At 42.3% G+C, this 25016-nt stretch overlaps 1 protein-coding gene across 1 annotated transcript in view; it reads left to right on the plus strand.

Annotated features, from left to right (window-relative positions):
* Window positions 1-25016, plus strand: part of TRPC5 (transient receptor potential cation channel subfamily C member 5) — a 136905-nt gene that overhangs the window by 37964 nt on the left and 73925 nt on the right. The window contains exon 2 of the mRNA XM_005291806.5: window positions 7614-8012. Within this exon, the coding sequence (XP_005291863.2) occupies window positions 7635-8012 (378 nt within the window). The 5' untranslated portion in view covers window positions 7614-7634. The remainder of the gene's footprint in view (window positions 1-7613; window positions 8013-25016) is intronic.

The following is a 25016-nucleotide window of genomic DNA, read 5'->3' on the forward strand; positions in this document are numbered from 1 at the left end:
GGAATATAAATCTCAGCTGGCATCTAGGATGTGAGACTCTTAAGCCCTGATCCTGCAGTGAGATCCACTCAGTCAGGCCCTTGCATCTGCAAAGAGCCCCATTGAAGATCAGGGGGTTCAGCACCAGTACAGGGGTCTGCCTATGCAGATCAGCCTGCAAGTTGGGGCATAAGAGTCCCAAGTCATCAGCTGAGTTTTATGGTCAGAGGGAGAAGAAAACGTCTAGCAAGATCGCCAAAAGCACCAAGTGTGTTATATGTTTTATGTTAAAAAAAGGAAGGGGGTGTTAATTTTTTGCAGTTTGTTGTGACTCATCCAATTGATTATACAAGGAGAAAGAATTATATCAATGATTTAAGCTTTCCAAATCACACATAAATAACTTCAAAATTATGTCACCAAAGATAGGAAATTCAGAGTTAAAGCTGAAATTTCAGTCTTCATTTGTGACATTTTGAGTCACCGTTAATGAAAAAATTCTGTTTTTTTGTGAATTTGTATCACAACTTTGGAGTTATCTAGCAATGGCTGAGTTGGGTGCTTATTAATTTTTCTTGCCTGTATCACATGTTTTTTAAATAGCCTCTGTAAGGTTAGAAAATCATATACAACACCACAATGACCTCATATATTCGGACAACCACCTTAGGAATTAAATTTGAAAGAATTTTTAAAAGTTAATTTAGCCTATAGCTGGATCAACTAGGGCGAAACTCGCAGAATTGGGGACTTGCTTTTCACCATGTAGTCTCTTTGCATTCAGCATTTCACTCAGTTTGGGCAACGAAATTAGATTAGTCAATTTTAATTTTGTTAGCAGTCAGTTTCACTTTCTAGTTCTCATGGCCTAGTACCAATAAAATGTTACAATCTTTGGGATGCAATCACTACAGGGGAATATATTTTTACCTAAGTGTTGGGTTTAAACTTCCTGAGAGGGTAGTGTCCCTTTGAGATAGGAAACAAAATATTTTGCAGAAGGTTATAAAAAAAATATTATTTTCCAAAACTCCTGAGGGAATATGCTTATTCGGGCTCTTTTTGTTTTTAAAAAATTGTCAGGGAATGTTCTGCTTCTGACCAGAAAGGTGGTGGCTGTGATATAGGGACTTCATGAGTTTGCAGGGGGTTTAGGATTCCCACTGAACTCCATGGAAAAAGTGTTGTACTGAGTATGTATTGTCTCTTTTGCAAAAGGAAAAAAATATTTTGTGGAAGATAAAAAATAAATATTATTTTCCAAAAGTCCTGAGGCCATATGCTTGTTCCGGCATAGTTAAGAACTAAGGCACTTAAAAGAAGGATCCAATCACAGACTCAGTAGGTCCATTAAGTAAATGTAATAATATTTACTTAAATAGCCCTTCTGGACTATGTCAGAATACAGGTTTACAACCTTTTAAAATTAATCAATATTATTAAATTCACAGTCTCTAAGGATGACTAAAGAGCTAATTCAACCTACTAGTTTTCAAAGAGCTCAAGCCCCAGGTAGAGAATGAAAAGTGCAGATGATGTCTTTATTGAGATACCAAGGAGGAAAATTTGCCATACAAGCATAGGACAAAGTGACATAAGATGCATTGACAACATTTAATGCTACACACACACAATTTTGTTAACCTCTTCCAGAATGCACTTACACTAAAAGGGAAGAACTAATGTGCTATTTGCACAGTGACAGATACAGTATTTGATTGACTACTCCAATCTGCGATTTCGTTCGGCTGTTCACACTGAGCTCCATCAAGCAGGAAAGGTGGCTCTTGAGTATTTGATTCTTGTTTTCATCACTTAGGCAGATGTTCACAACAGTTGTCAGCAATGAGTTCCTGAATTTAAACTATATATATGTACATATACATTCTGCTTTCATTACATAGTTAGGCCCTGGTGATTTATGTCGCCTGTCTATCTGTCAATCATCAGGGAAAACAAATGATAAAAAATAAACCAGTTATCTAGATTGTCCTATTTTATTAGAAGGAAAAAACCTAACATCGACTCATTGCATTTTAAGTCTTCACCAGAAGTCTCAAGGGATGAGAATTTTAGAATGTCACACCCTGGATTATATTCTGTGAAATGTGATGGGCAGAAGCAAACAAATGCCAAAAATTCCTGAGAAATTATCTTGTGAAAATCTGGTGAAATATCATGAAATGTTCCCAGTGGCAGAAAGCAGCATTTATGATTGGCAGCTGTGTGTCCCCATCATTGCTAGTATCTATCTATGGAGAGATATAGTTATTAGTAATAAGATTTCCCTGATTTCATTTCTTCCTACATCCCCAATGCTTCTTTCATGTCACTGAAGCTTCCCACCTGACCATTTCTTTTGTTTCCTTCTCTCAGTCTTATCTTTGTGCCATCTTCCATGCCACCCTTGTGCCTCCTCAAATCCACTTCTTCTATGAAGCTTATCAGTGTGCATCCCCCCAGAGGAAGAAGTGTTATGGAAAATAATGTTGTTACATTGAAAGGAGTTTAATTCTTTTATTATTTTTGCACCTCTTGGAGACTACTCATCTGGTGCAACCTAAGCTAGTGTTGTTATGTTTGTATGCTTTAGAATGGTATGGGGATAGAGTTCTTCTCTGGGTTTTGCATATGCCATGAAATGTATGAAATCTCTCAATAGCTTCAAACAAGAGCCATTTTTTATTTCAGCTACAACTCAGAGAAAGGCTTCTTTCTTCCTCCCAGTTTGTGGACTGTTCCTTCCAAAACTACACTGGCCCAAAGTCAAGGATGGGCAGTATTCAGTCGTGGAGAACTGACATATTTGAGCTCTGATGTCTCCTGACTCTGCAGCACTAGAAAGGGAACTTTATCCCTTTGCTAAGTGGCAATGCCAATCTATCCAATGGGAAATACCCTGGAAGATGCCGAGAGTTCAGACCTTAATGCGGTGGATACAGAAAAGCTATTTCAGATCATTTATAGAGGTTTTAAATGGGATACATTTAAAGGGATAAAACTCCCATTTCTTTAACAGGCAGCTTAAATAAAAATGGCGGCTTTTTGAAGCTGTTTGAAGGTTTGGAATATTACAAGTAGATCTGATGAAGAGGGAATAAATGAGCTTGAGGCAGGCAATATAGTCAAAGGTAAATGATAAAGTATGGACCATGTGATATGCAATTTATTACCCGGTTCTCTTGTTCTTCACAATGCTCTGCATTTTATTGTGTGGATACATGGGGTTTATATAGTCATTGATGCTTTTGAAATCTAGCACAGGTACCATTCAGAACACCTTTCCCTAGTCCCAAATATTAACTTGGCTAGGAGGAGACTTTGCTCTGTGAAAGGAAGTCAAATGAAAAATGTGTATTTTTCAAGCTTTCTGGGCAGATTTCAGTATATTAAAGTCACTGTGTAACAGCAACCATGTTTCTGTTTTTGCTACATTTCAAATACTTCGCTGCTGCTTCCCTTTGATGTCCCTGGGAATTACACACAGATCTTTTCTGAGTTTGAGTTCACCAATATTTTTTTTTTTTCATTTCCCTAAATGCTCATAAGAGGGCAAGTTTCTCTCTCTAGAATAAATAAGCAGCAATGGTCAATGCAAATCTGCTGATCAGCAATCGTTACTTCTTTATGTGTATGATGTTGCTCACAGCAGGCTAGTGAAGTATGAAAGTGAGTGACACACTATACAGTAGCACTTGCGGTAATTTGTTAGCTATCTGAGTATATGTGATCATTTTGCTATGGCTGGCTTTATGTCCCGATTTTACAGGAAAGATATAACGAGATTAGAACTTCCATCTACAACCCCTCCTCATCCATTCTAGATCTAAATCTGAGCAGACAAACAAGAGTTAACAAACAGCTTGGTCAATCTGCAGTGTAACCCAATGAGAAATATATTAGCTTGGACATTGCACGCTATCATGTGAAACTTTCCACCCCCGGCAGCGGTTTGTTTGAGGGGGGAGCAGCTGTACAAGTGACAGTGCATTTAACAGAGCTGAATGAATAATTTGGAGCAAATAATTCAGTTGATGAAGTTTTCCTACTCTGATTTCATGGGGCTTCTCACGTGCTTGAAATGAAGCAAATGCTTTGATGGATCAGAGCCTTAAGCTATACTGGGGGCCAGGAGCTACCTATTTTAGAAGTTAATATGAATTGTGGGTTTTTTCCTTTACAAAAAGTTATTGGAAAGACAATGGATTAAATTCTGGAGTGATTTACACCCAGTGCCACTCCACTGATTTCCACAGGGTGGCAGTGATCAAAAATCATTGCAGAATTTGGCCCACTATTTGCAAAAAATTCCATGAAATCGAATAGAAATAGGAGTAAAAGATGTCCAGCTGGACTCGAATTTCTCACCAAAAGATCTCAGGCATGTTGAAACATCAATCTTCACAAGAGAATGATGTTTCCCTTCTCATGTGGTCCTCTGCATCACTCTCACTTTGCTGAGGGTCACTTCAATCCTTCCTTGCTTTCAGACCCTTTCCATCACCTGTTGACATCCATGGAAATCTTTCCAGGACAACGGAACTAGCCCCTTAACTCCCTGCAACCTCCTGACGTTCTTGTGTTGTAGCTCCCATCTTTCTGGCCAGAATGATGCCTTTTAGACCTGGGGGAATGTAGACCAGGCCTAAGTGACATAGGAGCCGTATAGCCCCATTTTAAAGTTTCTTGACTACTTAAGAGCCTAAGTCTTATTTAATGTCAATAGGTGCTGGCTCCTAAGTCACTTAGGCCAAATCTACACTTAACAAATGTAACTGGCATAACCATGTCAGCAAGGGCTGTGATTTTTAGACTACATCAGAAGTGGGGGGACACAGAAAATGATCAGTCTGGGAATGGCTTGGCTGCCTTACTCACTGGCTACCATCCTAGCACATTGCGCTGTCTGTTTAAGTTACGTCACTTAAGCACGCAAATGCCACAGACAATATGTACAACAAAATAACAGAAGCCACTATGTTTAGCGTCAAGAAACGAAGCCAAAGTACTTACGACTGGTTGTGTAAGGCTTGAACCATATCTCAGATTGTGTCTAAAGCATATGTGCTTCTAATGGTTTAAACAGATGTGAGTGGAGCTGTAATTCTTGTAAATTGAGAAATACGCCCATATTCATCAGTAGCAGGGGTTCTCACAGAGCATTTTCTGACATGCCTAACCCGTTCTAACAAATATATGGCCTCCTAAGACATTCACAGATGTCACTTTGCTGCATGCCAGTACTCACCCACAATTTCATGGTGACAGCTGGGATAGAACTGGGATCTTCCTGTTTCAGAAAACACAAGCCCCTAAACTAGGGGTGGCCAACATGAGCCTGAGAAGGAGCCAGAATTTACCAATGTACATTGCCAAAGAGCCACAGTAATACGTCAGCAGCCCCTCATCAGCTCCCGCCCTCCAGCCCCCAGTGCCTCCCACCCGCTGGCAGCCCCACCAGTCAGCACCTCCTGCCTGCCCCAATCAGCTGTTTCACATGTGCAGGAGGCTCTGGGAGGGGAGGGGAAAGGAGTGAGGGCATGGCAGGCTTGTGGGAAGGGAGAGGGGCCTTGGGGGGAAGGGGTGGAGTGGGGGCAGGGCCTGGGGCAGAACAGGGGGTTGAGCAGTGAGCACCACCCAGCACATTGGAAAGTTAGCATCTGTAGCTCCAGCCCCGGCGTCGGTGCCTATGCAAGGAGCCGCATACTAACCTCTGAAGAGCCGTACGCGGCTCCCGAACCACAGGTTGGCCACCCCTGCCCTAAATACTCGAGCTAAAAGAGAATCTGATTCAATCCTTAATCTAACAAATGCAGCTGCCCTATGGCAAGCACTTCTGAAGCCACATCGTAGAGAGCAGAGATAGACCTGTAGTGCAATATTCTGTACAATAGGAAACCGCCACATCAGGTCTGACTGGTTAGCCCCTCAGCCTATTCAGTGAAATTTAAATTTCACACTAAGTAGCGAGATGCTGTGAACACACACTTCAGATTTAGATATTTATGCAGATTACAATAAAAAGTATTTGCACTCATTGCACAACAAGTGGATGGAATGAAAATATTTTCCCCACCTTCACTGATAGTTTTACTGCACATATAAACAAGGCATCACAATAACACAAAAAAACCCGGTGCACGTGCAGGACAACATGTTAAACTGGTTGATTTATTGGTAGTCTAGCAGTAAGAAAATAATAAACTCTCTATTTTGGATAGAACAAGTGAATAATTGGTTGGGTTACAGAAGGTCAGATCTGATAGATGGAAAGCTGGTCTATTTTTTGGCTTGTAAATCTCGACAGCATACTTTTTAAAATTTCATTTCATTATTTAAAACATTTAACATATGGTGTTCTGAATTCAAGATACAGATATTTCCTGAAGGACAGGAGTCAGACATACCCACACTTCAGCATAAAAAATGGAGGTTGATCACATCATTGAAAGCACAAGTACAAAAAGATGTCAGCTCTTGTATGGGGAATCTGTGGCAAAGCTAAAAATAAAACCCAGACCTCCTGACTCCCAGGCCTGCGTGTGAATCACAAAACCCTCCTTCTCCATCTGTTTTCTCCCCTTAAAAATCTCACCTTGCCACCTGGCATAAAACAGAATGACACAAACCCTGTTAAATTTTCTGCGTGGAACAATTCTGCATTGGGCAAACAGCTCTAACCGGTGTTTTTAACTTATGTGCTGCTACGATACTGACTTTGTGGGCCTCACTGGCCCCAGCCTGCAGACAACAACATTAAACAATGGCTGAAGGCCCCTGTACCCTCAGCGTGGTGCTTTTCCAACCCATGTGCTACCTGGCCTATTTGTTAGGTAGCCTGGTGGGCTAGTAAGTAGTGATGGGATGGAGCTGAAGTTCAATTTGCTACACTTGTTCAAAGGAAGTTTTTTCCTAGGCTGCAGGCAGCCCTGCTGACTCTAGGGAGCTGGAGTGTGTTGTGAACGTGAGCCCATCTTCAGGACCTATTTATAAATGGGAGAAAGTTAAATTAAAAAAATGTGCTAAGATTTTAAAATAAAACCATGACCAGGTCAGAGTATAAACACGGGGGAAATGAAGCCCTTCTTCAAAGGGAGAAAGAAAAAAAAAGAGCAAGCGAGAGCGCGCGTAATAAAAGGAAAATTCATTAAGTCTAACAGGCCAGTTTGAGATGATGTAAATCAACACAGGTCCATTGACTTCAATGGAGCTATGGTGATTTATACTGGCTGAGGACATGGCCCAATGATTATAAAGGGAGAGGAAAAACACTGAGTGGAAACATAGCAGAGGTGAGAAATCCACTTATTCACACATTTGATGGATAGTCCACTAACAACAGCTGGTGCTGGTAAGCAGATAAAGAATATCATTAGCATGGCATTTAAAGTACAACCAGTGTCATTTTGTGCATTGTCCTAAGGAATATGACACTACAACTTCTACTTTTCCATGTAGCCCCTCATTTGATGAGTGTTGGGGAGTATTAAACTCATTGTACTGAAAATAAGCCTGGACGCAGGGATCAGAAACTTTCACTACAATTGACCTTCAGCAATTTGTCCCACTTGAACGGAAGCTAGTAGTTGCTGTAATTTCAGTCTCTAAGTGTCCTTCTTCTTTCTTCCAAACAGGTTGCACAGTCACTATGAACAATGGCCCAGCTATACTACAAAAAGGTAAACTATTCACCATACAGAGACCGGATCCCATTGCAGATTGTGCGAGCAGAGGCAGAGCTCTCGCTGGAAGAGAAGGCCTATCTCATTGCTGTGGAGAAGGGGGACTATGCCAGTGTGAAACATGCCTTGCAAGAGGCTGAAATCTACTACAACATCAACATTAACTGTATGGATCCTCTCGGACGCAGTGCCCTTTTAATAGCCATAGAGAATGAAAACCTGGAGATCATGGAGTTACTGCTGAGCCACAGTATTTACGTGGGAGATGCTCTGTTGTATGCAATACGGAAGGAGGTGGTTGGAGCGGTGGAGCTGCTTCTGAGTTACAGGAAGCCAAGTGGTGAAAAGCAGGTTAGTCAAATATTCAGGCAAGGAATGTTTATATTAGCTAATGGTTTGGTAAGAGCTACCCAGTTGATCAGAAGCTCCAGAGGGTCTGGACAGGTCACAGACTCAGCTAGATAAGGCTTGGCTATGAATTGAATATGACATCACTATGCAAAATCCCAGGATGTTGTTGATTCTGTAGAGAGCACATTTCCCTCTGAATCAGTTCTGAGCCAGTGTCCCAGAAGAGTTTGGGGAGGTGGTGTGGGGGTACTGTGCTGTTGGAGGTGCTGTACGACACAGGAAACACAAAATGAAGATCCTAATGAAAGATTCTTTGGTCCTTTTTGTAAGAGTAGCTGTGTCAGTCCTGGTCTCCTGCTCAATTTCCAATCTGCGTAATCACATTCTGCCTTACTTAAATTCCCCCTGCAGTTTCAGTTTCAGATACTATTCATTTTCACATCCCAAACTAAGGATGTGGGTAAAGTGATTTACAGATAGATACTTTGTGTAGCAATTTAGTGGTTTTTTAAATTAAATTCCAATATATAAACCTAAGCTATTGTTTTCTTGCTATTAATACATGGAATCACTTTTCAAAGATAAATCCCCACACTGCAAACACCAATGCATGTGCTTAGCTTTAAGCAGGTGAGCAGTCCCATTGACTTCATCACTTACACGTATGACAACTGCCATGCATTGACACGGCATGGCCATACAACAGACTGGCGATTGAACTGGAGACCTCTAGAGCAAAGAGCATGAGTTACTACAGCTTGAAATAAAGCACTGTAGTTGTGGGGTGCAATAACTCATTTCCTCTGTGGTTTGGCACAGAGGGGGACCTGTAACAGACCATGGGTTACACATGTGCTTAACATTAATCACATGGGCAGTCCTACTGAAGTCAATGAGACCGGCCATGTGCTTAAAATTAAGCACATGCAAAAGTGTTTGCAAGATCAGGGCCCACTGTACAATTTTTTCTCTCATCCTCATTTACAACTAATTTAACTGATAAATGGACTGCTTTGTGTACGTAATACTAGATGCACTGTAGATTTTTTCCTGTCCTTTGATTAGAACATCTATCTACCTATCTGTTCATTCCAATGCTTAATTTCTGTTCTGAAATCCACTGGAACATGTTCCCTGTTGTATAAAAGAATTGAGGAATTAATGTGATTTAACCACAAAACGCCCCAGTGTGCAGCTTTTTGATAATAGTTGTAAATAATCCAAAGCAAACAATGAAGAAATACTCCAAATCAAAGATAACTTACAATTCAGAAACAATACCATTCTACAAATCCTTTGAATACTAATTAGAAATATGTTGCTGGAAGATTAGATAGATAGATAGATAGATAGATATTTTCTGACAGAGTTAAATTGAAATACTACTCTTCTGTTTTATCCTGATGTTAGTGGCAAAATATGGACCATACATGGGAAAATGAACTGTAGTCTTTTCTCACTGTTCTAGAAAGACTGGTTATCTTGTTCAGAGATATACCAGAATGGCAGAAGGTAGCACAGAACTAAAGATAAACTCAAGCTTTATTGAAAGGGTCTTCAGTATAATGGGAAAATGCTGAGGTTAAACACAAGTGCTGTGATTCTATGTGGGCTTCAAAAAGTTCTCTTGTAATCCAGAATTTTTTATTCCTAGTGATTCACCACTCTGCTGTTTTAAGTTGATATAGTTCCATTGATGCCAATGGAGCTAGGCTGATTTACATCAGCTGAGGTTTGGACCCAACATCTTTAGTTTAGTGCTACATTTCAAAGCACTAACTATATACGTATCTATCTTCTCTTTCTACAGCAACGTTTATATCTTTGTGTGTGTGTGTGTGTGTTCCATTAATGCCAGTGGGAACTGTGCATGTCTGTTAAGGAAAAACAATTTTCATCCTGATATAACAGTTACATTTTACATACAGTTGTGCAAAATGTTCCCAATAAAATCCCCAAACACACAAAATACACCTGGTTCCAGTGAATCGGATCCAGATGGCACAAAATCAGATTCATTGTCAGAGTCACCCCCTTTCTTCAAGGGTGGGGGGAGAACAGGATTGCCTTTGACATGCTCATTACACTTGCAGCTCTGCATTAAGACAGTGAGTATAATCAAAACTAGTATAATCACCTGCTGGTGTCAGGAAAGAATTTGATCTCCAGTGCACAGTTGGCTAGATGCATTCTGGATTGGTTTTTTGTTTTTGTTTTGCTTTCCTCTGAAGCATCAGAGATTGGCTATAGCTGGAGACAGGACATAGCACTCATGTGGACAGCACTTAGGTCGCTGTAACTTGCATCACTCAGGGGAGGGGGGGTGTCTTTTTCACACCCATGAGTGACGTAAGTTAGATCTACTTAAGAGGTAGCGTAGACCTGCCCTCTGATGTCTGGCTGGTGTTTCTTGTTTATATGCTCAGGGTCAAACTCATCCCCAGATTTGAGTTCAGGAAGGAATTTCCCCCCAGGTCAGATTGGCAGGACCTTGTGTGTCTGTGTGGGGGGTGGGGACGGTTGCCTAGCTCTGCAGCATAGAGCATGAATTGCCATTAGTATCATCAGAGTGTATCTCACCTAATCAGTTCCCTGCCATTGCAGGTGCCTCAGACATTAGGAACACCTCAGTCTCTCCCCATGGGGGCGTGCCACAGTTTAGTCTCCTGAGGACTGACATGCTTTGGTCTAACTCAATATACATCTAGGAAGAAGGAATGTCAGCTGTTCTTACGGGATGGGGGACTCTATCCTGGGAAGCAGTGACTCTGAAAAGAGACTCGGGGGTCATGGTGGATTATCAGATGAACATGAATTTTCAGTGTGATGCTGTGGCCAAAAGAGCTAGTGCAATCCTAGGATGCATAAACAGGGGAATCTCGAGTAGGAGTAGAGAGGTTATTTTACCTCTGTATTTGGCACGGGTACGACTGCTGCTGGAATCCTGTGTCCAGTCCTGGTGCCCACAATTCAAGAAGGATGTTGATAAATGGGAAAGGGTTTAGAGAAAAGCCACTAGAACGATTAAAAGATTAGAAAAACCCGATTTATAATGATAGACTTAAGGAGCTCAGTCTATTTAGTTTAACAAACGTAAGGCTAAAGGGTGACTTGATTTCAGTCTATAAGCATCTACTTGGGCAACAAATCTTTAATAATAGGCTCTTCAATCTAGCAGAGAAAGGTCTAACTCAATCCAATGGCTAGAAGTTGAACTAGACAAATTCAGACTGGAAATAAGGTGTAAAATTTTAATGGCGAGAGTAATTAATTATTGGAACAATTTACCAAGGGTCAAAATAGAGTCTCCATCACTGGCCATTTTAAAATCATGACTGGATGTTTTTCTAAAATATCTGCTCTAGGAATTATATTGGGGAAGTTCCAAAGCCTGTGATACACAGGAGGTCTGACTAAGTGACACAATGGTCCCTGCTGGCTTTAGAATCTATGAATCTATAAATACAGGGGTCACAGGGTGAAATATAACAGCCTGTGATAGACAGGAGGTCAGTCAAGATGATCTAATGGTCCCTCCTGGCCTTAAAGATTCTGACAAAAAACAGGTTTGTCACAAGCCCCGATTCATTCCCATTTTGAGTGGCCCTGGGTCAGTATAAGAACTGGTGGACAAACCAGGATTTATTAGCTATACCATCTCAGAATTTCAGGTTGTTCTGATCTGCGGTTTTGGTTCGGGCCCTTCTTTAGACCTCATTGGGAGTTTGCCTGCAGACGGCTGCAGGACTGGGTTTTTAGCTCTTCAGCCTCATCAATACTAATGAATTGGTATTCATTTCATGCACAGTTTTATCACATGAAATGAAAAGAAGTGCCTAGTTAAGCACAATAAGGACACATGGCTCAACCCACAAAGCTAATCCCGGAGCAGCCTGTGTCAGAATTCAGACTCCTTATGATAACCTCAGAGCAGTGCCAATGCACATTCTACTAGATCCTTTCCTGGGGAAGTCCTAGGGTGGCTCCCCACCAAACATCTTTTACAAGAGTACCCCAGAAATCCTCTTAGCACAGAATAGCAGCTGAAGTTGAATTGTATGCCTGTGTGTGCACGTGTTCAGGTCCTCCTCGGCTGACATTACGGTCCTGGAGTGTCCACATTCATGCCAAGTAATAATAAAAATGTTGCCCCTTTTTGGCTGAGCAGTAGCTGAAATCCAAGCCTTGCAGAGTGGTTTCTGTATGGCGGAGAAATCAGGGACATGGAGTCAGGTTATTTTCTGAGCGCAATCTGTTTATTTATACACAAGGGTTTGTTTCCCTGGACAGTGGTAAGCACAAAACTGCACACGGGCAGCTCTTTTTTGCAGAAAACTGAAGTCAGACACAGTCAGTTCTGTTCCATAGAGAGGCGTTCTGTTTGCTCAGCTTCTCTCCAGGGGCCAGAGAGAGAGCTCTGGGGCTCTGATTGCTCACTCCTAGCTGCTTAACATACAGCCTTCTTCCAGCCTCCCAGCCCTGAGTTATGCGCTTTGGAAACCCTGTTAGCGCCACGCTTTCTTGACATCACACTGGGGGAATCAGTTGTTTTGCCCTATAAAAGCGTTTCAGGTGCTCCTGATGTTGGGCACAAAGGAGAGCACTTTATCACACCCATTCACCTGAACGAGGTCTGTGACTGTCTTTGTACGATGGCAGGCCACTAGTACCTTCCGACATAACTAATCTTATAGACATATACAGACAGCCTGATATGGTCTACCCTTTCTGTCTGAAAATACTGAGGGCTGTGGCTGGCCTGTACACGGCTCCTCGTACAAAGAGCCTATCCCTCCTTCCTTGCACAGCCAGCTGAAGTGCCTGCCACAACTGTAGTCACTGTGCACCGGGGAGCACAGTGGAAGGGCTGAGGAGAAGACACCACAAGCCCACTCCTCCCACAAACGATTCACAGAATGGCTTGGACCAACCAGCTGCAGAGTGCAGGGGGTGGCAGGTTTGTATAATTTTTGGTAGTGCCCAGAATGGCTCCAAATCCCACCCCCTGCCCCAACTGCCTTGTAAGCCGATATATATATATTAAAATTAATGTAAAAATGGACTGGAAACAGTAAGCATTTAACAGTTTCCCTATATTGCACAATATCACTATCGTAAGAAAAAATTATTTAACTAAGTATATCAACTTTATTAATACTCTTTTGAATATGGAAACAACCAAGCACTCTTGGATCAATAACATTCAAAAGCAAATGCTTTCTAAAATTAAAACAAAACGGAGCCCCTTCTTTTGCAATGCTCTACAGGAGGGGGATGGGGCAGCCCCTTGCCCAGCATGGGGCAGGAGCGGTGACTGCGGGTGGGGGGCAGGTGTCATGACTGCCCCCCAACCCCCAGCTGCTCAAGTCCAGGAAGCCCCCTTGCCTCCCCTGTGGTGAGTGCCGGGAGAGGGGGGGGCCTGCCATCACGTGTGCACCTCCTCCCCTGTTGCTGTCCCTCACCATAGCCTCACTGGGGGGAGGGGAGGGATGGGGATGCCCCTTGCCAAGTGAGGGGCAGGAGTGGTGACTGCATGCAGGGGGGGCAGGGTGTCACAAGTCTGACACTTACCCAAGCCCCAGCTGCTCAGGTCCAGACTCCAGGAAGTCCCCTCAGAGTCAGAGTTGTCTCCTGGTGGATGCTAGGGTGGGAGAGAGGGGCTGCCATCACATGTGTGCCTCCACGCCCCCTGGAGGCGCAGCAGCCACCTTAGCCTGATGCCGACGCCGTTCCCTTTGTTGTAGCCAGCAGCAGCCAGTGAGGGAACACAACGCGGAGCAGCAGGGCAGCCACCTGCTGCCCAGGGCGCAGGCAGGGACGCTCCGGGGGAGGTACGTGGGGGCGGCAGGCGGGGCCGGGGGACACTGTGGGGACGGCAGGTGGGGCCGGGGAGAGAGACCTGGCCCTGAACATTGGTGGAGCCGGGCCCCCATGCTCTGAATATTGCTGGAACGTGGGCGCCGTGGGCCCATATAACTCTAATGGATGGTCTAGCCTGGGCACCCCTCAGACACACAAGGGAGCTCCCTATGGGGGCTCTGCCCTGGCCCCAGCTCAGGCCTGGGACTATATAACGATATCTCCAAGTAGTAGGGTCTGCAGTGGTTTCAAAAGTAGGGCAAGAGCTTTTGCTTTTTGCTTGTTTGTTTTTTCCCTGTGAGAGTGCCAGGGTCCCATCCCTGCCTCTCAGAGCCCGATTCAAATTGGTGAGCTCGACACAGCAGCAAAGGACTTCGTATGCCATTACTAAACCCAGCAGGCAACCTTTGCTCCTCACGCCTTTGTTAAACTGCAGTTTTGATGTTAAACTGCTGTTTTCTGAACGCGCTATGACAATTGCAGTGATATGTCATATGCCAGTTACTATAACAACACACTTCTCCAGCGCTGCAGCTTGGCTCGTATCAGATGTGTCTGGAAAGAAAGAAAGAAATGCGATTTTGTTTACACTGGAAGTTTAGAAGAGACAGGGGCAAGCAAAAGCCTCTTTGAGGGAACTGACATAGCACATTATATCTGAACAATGAGGTGTTAAAGTAGCTCTATTTCCTTTTCGGTTCACCTCCACGGAACTTGGCATTTCTCACAAGGTCTCTTCTGTCTGATCATTACAATGGACAGCAACAGTTTTCTGTGCACCATACTACAGGTCTCTAGATGAAACCGTTAAAGAGACTACACCACTTATACACAGAATAATTCCATTGCTAACTTAATGTCACAGCAGTTGTGACCCACAGTGACCCCTTTTGGAGATTTTGGGTTCAGCCACAGAGGTGTCATGTCCTGGGACTCTGACCTTTGTTTTAATCAATGGAGTGACTGTAGGGAGAGGTTGATATGTTTCATTCCCAGTAGAGAATAACATCCATGCTCACTAAGGACCTGATCCAACTCCCAATGTGGTCACAGGTACTTCGAATGGGAATTAAGAGAAAACAAATTCAGGCCACTTTAATTCTGAATGACATTGTCCATATAGGGATTTCATGCAGCTTAATGAATCCACTTCAAATTCACACTTTTAGTTCAATCAGATTTTCCTGGCTGTCCCCATGTAGACAAGCCTGTAGGTGCAACCTGTGTGGATATTAATTACACTTACAAAAGAGAATCCACTCCTTTGAAAATTTACATTATGTTTATAAAGTTTTCTCCATAATAATCTTAATCTTATGTTTAGAAGCAATAGTATTTCCAGATAACTCCCTCACTGAGGGCCTGATCTTTCAGTGAAACCCACTGAAGGACAATAGGAGTCTTTCCATTGACTTTAATGGATTTTGAATTAGAACCGAGGGCATTTAAGGTTTTTTTTAAATTGGTTCCTATGCGATTTTTACAGAATAATGCAGGTGCCTTGCTGAGTGCTTTGTCTTAGTGCAAATACATGCAATTTGCATGAATCTGCCATACATTGTAACTCATGGCAATATGTTCATTTCTAACATAAAATGTACAGTCTATGCTGAATTCTGAACCCTATTTCTGTTCTTTAAGAAATGAACTTCTATCAATTATCTGGATTAATTTTTTGTCCTCGGTCTACCCATCAACACTTTCCTGGGTAGCTGTTTTGCTCATGTCAATCAGGGCTAACATCAAATGTTTACATAAAGAGGATATTAACATCTGCCAAGATTCTATCCGCCATAATTAGTAATTTGCCCCAGGCAGCTGCTTTCAAATTAATCTGGTTCGCAGATGGGACTGAAATGCAATGTCTCAATAACTAAAATACAAAAAAGTGTTTTCAGTATTGATACTTCTGATTGGATTTGTTTCGATGGTCAAAGGCCCCAGGAGTCAATGAGATCTCAACAGACACCAATCCCCATATCTTCCAAAGAAAAAATACTGCAGAAATAAGCCCAGGGGAAAATTGTTTTTGTTGTTGTTGTTGTTTTTTGTTGCAGAAAACACTGTAGGGAATGAAGGACAATATTTAGGATCTGTGTTAATAATCCTCAGACACCTGATAGAAACAGGCTGTTAAACTTGATAACATTTGATAACTTAAACTTGACCTCGAAAATCCTGTTTCAAATGAGTTGATGAATAAAAGTCTGTATTAATCTCTGTGTAAGTAAACACCAGAGATTTGTTGCCCACAGGCAATCTTTCATGAACCATAAACAATATGATACATTAAACCTTTTCATTCATACCAAAGCCAGGTTACTTCTTTGAGTGAGGGTGTTTCCAGTTGAGTAGTCATAATCATGTAGGGAACTTCTTCTCAACTAAAAGAGACAAGAGAAAAGTTTCTCTAACCTTTCCACATACCTCAATTTAAGCGTAACTGAGTCACAGAGTAACTAACTATGGTTATGAAAATGAAGGAAACAGCTTAGATACCACAGAGATGATCGTGGTATAAAAACTAGATACGAAAGAATGAAAAATTTTGGAAACCAGTGGGATTAGGTAGGACCTCTACACAGTGAGAGGATTGAAGGTGTGAACTGCCCATTCTTTTCAGAGCCATAAGAGAGATCATCCCTTATATTTCTTTCCTGTAGAAAAAGGAATGACCATTGCCTCTGACCTTACTAAAGTATTAAAGAAAAGCAGGGATCTGTGTATTCGCAGCACAGTGGTATCAAACTCCAGAGCTGCAATGCTGAGACGGTAAACCAAGGAAGAAATGAATGTGGGAATGGTGTCCATACAGAGGCAAGGCAAATGGATGTGCGGTGCACGTACTGCTCCACATAGTGATTATGGTGGAAGCACAACTTCAGTGTTAGTTCTAGGACATCTCTGAGAAGATGCCTTAGCCAACCTGCCTGAGATGTCACAGAGATGAGCATGTGAAGTGCAGGACATCAGAAACTGACAACAGGCAAAGGGAGCACAAAGCCTAAATGTAACCACCTGTCTAGGAACTTCCGTGGCCTTCATCATTGTATCAGAGCATCTGAGACAAGAGTTTCAGTGGAACAGGAAAGATTTAACAATAGTTGGAAGGGTTTAGAGTTATCCCAGAAAAGGTTCAGAGGGAACTGTAGTACTAGAAGAAAGTTTGCTGTAGGTACTTGGGTATGGGAATATTTGAAGACACCACAAGGAAGAAAGATTGTTTCTGAAAACCTAAAAGTGATTGTTGCAGCTCAAATGTCTAACAGCTCTGCCAGCATCCAAGCTTTTCATTATTTTTATTGCTGTAGTAAGAACTCACAGCTATAGTTAGCAACAGGCCTTTGACAGTGAAAACTGCGTCAGAAATGGAGTCCATCTAATTAAACCAACAGCAGAGAAATCACCACTTCATTTAATCATCACATTAATCAGGAAAAAGCCATATTTTAAACCTCAGAGTAGGTAGCAAAGACTGGATGTGTGGAAGAACCAGGAACAACATCCTCAGGGTGATATACCAGATTGTGGCAGGGTGCGTGTCTCACCCACATCCTCAGTCACTCCAGGAACTGCCCAGACTCTTTTCTTTTAGTGTCCACTCTGTATAATATATTCAAGTCCCTTCCACCAACAACTGTACAGAAGAAATACTGCCTGCCTCAAAGACAGACAGAAGGTCAGAGAATTGGAACTATGATGGACGCTGCACTAGGAACCTTCTTTACTCATTTAAGAGAGTGTTGTTCCTAATACCTCAAGTAACGAGCTCAACATGACCCTATGTCACTTCCTAGTAGCTCATAAAAATAAATTTCATTGATCCCCAGTAGCTTAATATCATGCCAGCTCAGCTGTCTGATCAATCTGGTGACCAGAAATCCAAGAACAGGGGAAGAAAGTTCCTCACACAACACTGTGCCTTTCCAGAGTTGGGTGCTAGCTGCTCGAATTAAAGCTGGGTGAACTATTTGCAACAAACTCTTTGTTCAACAAATTTAATCCTTTTGCTGTTTCTACACAAACATTTGTTTTGATTAGTTTGTTGTGGTAATGGTTAATCAACATATTTGGTAACGTAATGGTTAATCAACATATTTCAGGCTCGGGATTGTTCACAAACACCATGACTATGGCTTCCGATCTTCATTATTTGTGCAGCTTGATTGGTCTCCTAAATCACATATTTGTTTCTGCTTCCTGACTGGGTGCCTCCCAAGCCCAGAAAGAGATTTCAAGCTGGACACTCAAACTCTTTAAGCATGAATATTCATGAATATCTATTTGTGCCCTGAGTATTGGTAACACTTTCTCATTCATATTTTCAAAGGAAAGTCTGCCTGGGTGAGTGTTGGAGGAAAGTGAAGAGAACATATTGTGGGCCCCACCAGAACAAATTCATGGATTTTATTAAAAACTAAGGCTTGGGCCTAATCTTAAAGTGCAATCCAGACCTGGACCCGAACCCAACCACAACTGACCTGAAGCTGACCCAAGAGTATTGAGTCATTTTCAGAACTGACCCAACCTAGAACCAAACACTTCATGTTGACCTGTGTCTATGCTGCCTATGTCATGTCCTTGGGGCTTGACCTGGTGGGGGCTTCTTGCTTCCCTCATCCCATACGTGTGATCCGTCTCCAACTGCCTCCTGCCTGTGGAGCTGGGGAAGCAGCAGCTGCATGCGCTGCACCTGCCAGACACCACCACCTAGCTGTGCTGTATGTGCTGTGGAGACGTGCTGCAGCTCATTCGCAGAGTCACTCTGCAGTGCACACAGAACACAATGAGGTGGCGTGGCTGACAGGAGCAGGGCATGCAGCTGCCGCTGCCCTGACCCCGTGAGCAAGAGTTTTCAGACCTGACATGACCCAAGCAGTTTAGTTGGGTCCCATCAGATTCGGTCATATGGCAAGGCTCTAGCTCACAGGTACTTTTTGCAGTATTCATCTAGATCTGCTCAGAATGCCGGAATTACCCATATCTACCCTTGCAGTTCACTTACCCCTACACTGTGGCAATAACTTACCCTTTACAGTGCCTGACAATGCAGTGTTTACTAGTGACCAGATACTTGATTCCCCCTAACTCTGGGACTGAGAATGTTATTTCTGTAATACTTCCCACCTCTGCTTACTAGTAAAGTGGAAATCCTGTAGAGACTGTCCAAAGGCCACTCTCCACTTCAGTCTACCTTGCAGGAGCATGTTGGCACACCAGCCGAACTGAGATGGTTCAGGGCAGCGTGCATCATGGTATTTAGTTATGGGAATGTGAACAGGACTCAGGTGCGGCACTTGAATATTCACCACGTAGAAAGAAAATGCCAAAGTTCTGATGCCATTGATGAGTCAGATCTTGTTCCAGCAGCATTTAAAGTGGGTCATTAACGATGTGGTTTTTAAGTGATAGCATTAGAACCAATGAAGAAAGGTCTTGGATAAGTGGTCGCAAAGAGAACGAGGAGTACTTGTGGCACCTTAGAGACGCCTCGTTCGTTTTGCTGATACAGACTAACACGGCTACCACTCTGAAACCTGGTAGCAAAGGAAGATCTTACGAATTCTGATTTTTTTTCCTATTGGGAGAAGCAATCTATTTTCCAAATTGCTATTTTTTGTCAGCAACGACTCTGTGGTCTTTTCACTTTCTAGTTCAGAAGCTGTAGCATCAAATTTCATGTTCTGCTCTTTATTACAAAAACAAAACCCACCAGCCTGGCCTAACAAAATCAAAATGGGTGGAGAGCTAAGGAATTTGCTTTGTAAATTTAGAGCTCTGTTTTGTGGAAGACCATTGGGCAGGGTCAGACAGCATTAAGTCCAGCACAGAAGTGATCCCAGATATAACCATTTGCGTAGTTTTTTGTAATGCTGCTCTTTTGCCATCAAATCTGAAATTTAAAGAAATACGGTTAAGTAGGAATTAAAAACAAAACAAAACCCTCTTCTAAACAAAAGCCGTCACATATTTAATCACTGAAACACAAGGATTCATACCCTGCCTACATGTATTAATAAATTACAGGAAAAGGCAGGCATTCTACATGAAAAGAAGATGACATAAAAGACCATAGATAGCATAAATATTAAATTGTGTTAGCACATCTTGTCCCTGTTACCGTTTTGTCTGACTTGGGAATGTGTAGGTCGAATGAAGTAATTTAAAAAGGCTGGAAATGCAATCATCTTTTCTGAGTAAACCTTAGAAAAAATCTTGAATAATAATAATAATAAAAAGCAGATGACTTTACAAGCTATGCCTGATAATTATTGCAAATTGCCAACCATGCAATGACTTTACTTCAGCATGTTTGGGTTTCAGGGAATGCTTATCTGTAAATCGTACAATGTGTAAGGTGCAGTGGAGCTCCAAACCCTTTACTTGGAACAAAGTCTAAACAGGACTGGAAGTGGGTAGCCCTTCAGCAAGACGAATTTCCCATCTTTAACAAAACAAAACAAAAAGCCCACTATTGTCAGGCTTTAGTCTATGTTGGGGTGGTCAACCTGAGCCTGAGAAGGAGACAGAATTTACCAATGTACATTGCCAAAGAGCCACAGTAATATGTCAGCAGCCCTCCATTTGCTCCCCCGCCCCCGCTCCCAGCATCTCCCACCCACCGGCAGCCCCACCGATCAGCGCCTCCCCCTCCCTCCCTGTACCTCCCTATCAGCTGTTTCATGGTGTGCAGGAGGCTCTGGGGGCAGGGGAGAGGAGCGAGGGCACAGCAGGCTCAGGGGAGGGGATGGGAAGGGGTGGAGTGGGGGCAGTCGTACAAATCCTTACAGCACAGAATCCAATCCTTGCTGCTTTATAATCAATGGAATTAAAACAATGAGGAATCCGGGTGGCACCTTAAAGACTACCAAACTTATTTGGGCATAAGCTTTTATGGGTAAAAACCCCACTTCTTCAGATCCACTTCTTCAGTCTCCATGCATCTGAAGAAGTGGGTTTTTTACCCACAAAAGCTTATGCCCAAATAAATCTGTTACTCTTTAAGGTGCCACCGGATTCTTCCTTGTTTTTGTGGATACAGACTAACATGGCTACCCCTCTGATAATGGAATTAAAACTTCCTTACGACATGAGATGAGCCTTCCAAACTGGATTCTTGTTCCAGTAGGTTCCTCTTAAGTTGTGTCCCTTGCCTCCGTTAAGAGCAAACCAGGAGGTTGAATTTAATTTAAAACACAAGAGGTATAAACACAAGCTATCTAATTATTAACAGCATCCTGCTGGGATCAGGAGAGGAGACTATGCATTGGTTACCCTCCCTCTTTGTCTAAACATCAACTGCCTCATCTTACTTCTTTCATTCTCATCAGGAAGGGAGAGTGACTTATGCAGTGTACTGCTGATAGATATGCTTATGCTGGTAAAGGAGGACGTGCTCATTCCAGACTGAACAGTGCTAGGCCACTTAGACATTATATTTGCAAAATCCTTCCCTTGTACAGACTTCGCTCTCTCTCTTCTCATAATTCCCCCACAAAAGAGGAGTTATTATTGCAGTGTGAGCCATAAATAGTGACATCTTTTGACAGTCTATTTGGCTACACTGCAATTCTTAAACACACGGCTGAGCACGACAAGCCAGGTACAACTCTGATGCCACTGTCAAATGCCCTAAGTATGCTTGCTAGCTCTGCGTAGGCTATCCCAGGGGTACATCTTGGGTTTTAAACACATGAATAAGCAGCCAAATTAAAACTAAAACAGTCTAGAGTAAATATGACTGGCTGAATATCTATTTTGCTTCTTATCATCGTTGTCTAAAAAAGAGCTGGTTGTATTAAAGTCATATGTTTCCCCTCTCTTGCATTGTTTTCCAAAGTAAACACTAAAGTGCTTACTGTAGGCCAGTGTTTTTGGCCTTGACAACATTTTAAAATATAAGTACTGTATTATATAGTTACCTTTGGTTAGTGATTGGCTACTACAGTGTGCTGAAAATGGTATAGATCCAAATTTTGCTCTCAGTTATGCCATTGTAAATCTGAGGTACATAGACATTTTTGGGTTTACACTGATGCAGTTTGAAAGCAGAATTTGTCCCAATGGCAACATCCTCAGTTGAGCATATTAGCTTAGCTCCATTGAAGTTACTGGAGTCAGACCACTGAAGATCAGGCCAATATGGCTGAAAGCTTGCCTACAACTGAGTACTCTTAGTGCCAGAGTTAAAAGATGTTCATGACAAGTCTAAAGACAAGCCTAGAACTTTTTTCCTGTCACCAAATAGATGGTGGCATTCACCATGTTTTATTAATTAACCCTGTAATTTCACTCAATGAATTGCTCTGTATTGAAAAATCAACCACTGTGTTTATACATTGTTACTGCATTGTGCATCGTCACTGTTTTAGCCCTGTAAAGAACCTCTCTAGGGCCTGGTCTACACTAACCCCCCAATTCGAACTAAGGTACGCAACTTCAGCTACGTGAATAACGTAGCTGAAGTCGACGTACCTCAGTTCGAACTTACCGCGGTCCAGACGCGGCAGGCAGGCTCCCCCGTCGACTCCACGTACTCCTCGCGCCGAGCAGGATTACCGGAGTTGACGGCGAGCACTTCTGGGTTCGATTTATCGCGTCCAGACAAGACGCGATAAATCGAACCCAGAAGTTCGATTGCCTGCCGCCGAACCAGTGCGTAAGTATAGACAAGCCCTAGGTGTATCTGATTAGATGATAGGGCCTTGAAATCAGTATCTCTGGAATCACTGCTTAAAACTGATGTTTAGCATCCTCTTCATTGTATCAGCTAATGTTGCATTTTTCAAGAGGCCCACAATAGAAAAAGACACAAACACCTTTTTGGTCCAGAAAGTCTGTATCATGGATGCAGGCAGGGAGGTGGGATCAGAAAAGTCACATGATCCCGTATGTGTTTTCAAGCCCTTGTTGCCAATAGCCGCTCTGTAGTCTAACACTGACTCTGTCTGTCCCCCATGTCTCTCTATTTTCAGAACAGAATCTATAAGTGTCACAAACAGGATAGTGATTCTGAACTGACAACCAGTGTTAAGGTATCTTCCCAGCCACACTGTGACTATGGTCTCTCAAGTTTCACAGGTGGTGAGAGTTTATGCTGCAAAATCCTCTTTGTTTTAGACCTACAGATGCTGGCTAGGCCATTTGTGGCAGTTGATAGCACGTGGCTCCTTTACAATTGTGCATAGAAAATTGATATACTACAAATAAAGGTTCATTGGTCAGTAGATTATCCAGACTCTGATTTTCCCATGTTTTGTTTTCAAGTGTTGTAGTTGGACCTATACATGAGATTTTACCAGTAGATCTTTTGTCTAGTGATGCATTGCACTCTGAATCAGGAAACCCTTTAGATTTTCATTCTATCAGATATTAATTAAGTGGTGGGAAACAGCCACATTAAGTAAACGTTCATATCACACTTTTACACTAGTCCAGTATAGCTGATTTATGAATTAGAGATGAGCTGAGTAGCTGATGAATTCAGATCAGGTAAGGTTCAGGTCAACATTATTACTGATTATTTGCAAGCACTATCAACATGCTAATACCCTCTGTGCTATACAGGACACAGATATACAGCCTGTCCCTGGCCCAAGAAGCGTACAGACTAAGAGGTAGATAAAGCTAAAACAACATGTACCGGGAAGCCCAGAGAAGAGTCCAAGCTTAGGTTTTGTTTGACTTTCCTTATCTCATTCTCTACTCCTCAGAGAAAGCCGTGAAGCTGGGAGAAAGAATTAAATGAGATGTCAAGTCTGGTTTCATTGGCAGAGCAAAGGGGTGTGTAATAGGTTCGGAAATATAGACTGGGGCAAAACTGTGCAGTCTTGCTGGTGAAGATTCAGGTTTGAAGTTGAATCAGAGCTAGTACTTGAGCTTGGGTTTGATGGCACTGAAATCTTGTGAACTCTTCTTGTGAATTTCAGGCCCAAATAGTGGAAATCTTTCCTGCTCACTTTATCTCAGGTGTTTTCTGCTATCTTTAATAGGGGGAAATGTCATATGATTAGCATTCTCATGAGATTATTATTTACTTTTTGAATTGTATTCCAAGAGTGCCTCTATATCCATTTAGATCAGGGCCCTATTTTGCAGGGTGCTGCACAATCACATAGTAATAGGTGGGTCCTTCTAGGTGAAAAGAAGATATAACAAGTGGGTGTAACAAGATGAGGGTAACTGTCCTAAGAAAAGGTAGCTGCCCAGGGTCAGTATTTGAACAATTTGGCAGGTTTTCTTTTAGTGCCATAAATAATTAATAAACAGTCCCAGTAATCCCTGCTGGCCACCTGATTCGTCATTATCAGCTAGCAATTTCCTGTAGGCTCCACAGTAGAAGTGAATCTTGAGAAGGGCCTGAAAAGAGAACAGGATCATCACCTTGGGCCAAAAATCTCATAAGAACAATTGTTCCCAGCTCTGTCCAAACAAGAACTTCAAAATAAACCCCTTGTGGTTCTGAATCCAACCTATGACAAAACAGACAGTGGCTAGATCAGACCCACATACTCTTCTAGATGAATAGCTTTGGTTTTGAGGTTCTTCACTGTGGTTCATCTTGAGGGACAGAAGTTATTGCTTTATGAGGTGTAGTGTAGTCTAGTAGTCTTCATCTTCTAACTGTGGAAAGGAATAACTACTCAGCATGTATAGAGTGTCTGTCATCTAAGGATCTTAAAGCACGTTATAAAGAGCATATTATCTTTTTCTTGTAGCTGGAGGAAACTGAGTCAGAGAGGTCAAGTGACTTGCTCAACGTTACAGCCTGGACCGGAATCCAAGCCCTTGTTCTCCCTGTCCTGTGCATTGTTTACTAGAACATGTTGCCTTTCCAATGATGAATAAAACAGTGTTTCTGCTGGTGGTTTGAAAACTCAGAAGTAATTTGAGCAATGATTCCATGTGAGGGAAAACTGCAATGTTTCCAAAATAGGACAGGAATTAGTTAAAAAACCCAATTATCACTCGTTGCAGGATCGTCAAAAAAGGCAATGAGGTGGTGGGTGAGTAGCCCAGCCTCGTGAGGATTAACTCAAGGAAGATGTTAATAAGTGTTCAATCAGTGGTTATAAATGGTAGTTTTAATTTCTGAAGCTGACACTACCGAGATAAAATGCAGGAAAGGCACATGCTGTTATGTGA

The sequence above is a fragment of the Chrysemys picta genome, chromosome 9, assembly GCF_011386835.1.
Source record: "Chrysemys picta bellii isolate R12L10 chromosome 9, ASM1138683v2, whole genome shotgun sequence".
Lineage (NCBI taxonomy): Eukaryota > Metazoa > Chordata > Testudines > Emydidae > Chrysemys > Chrysemys picta.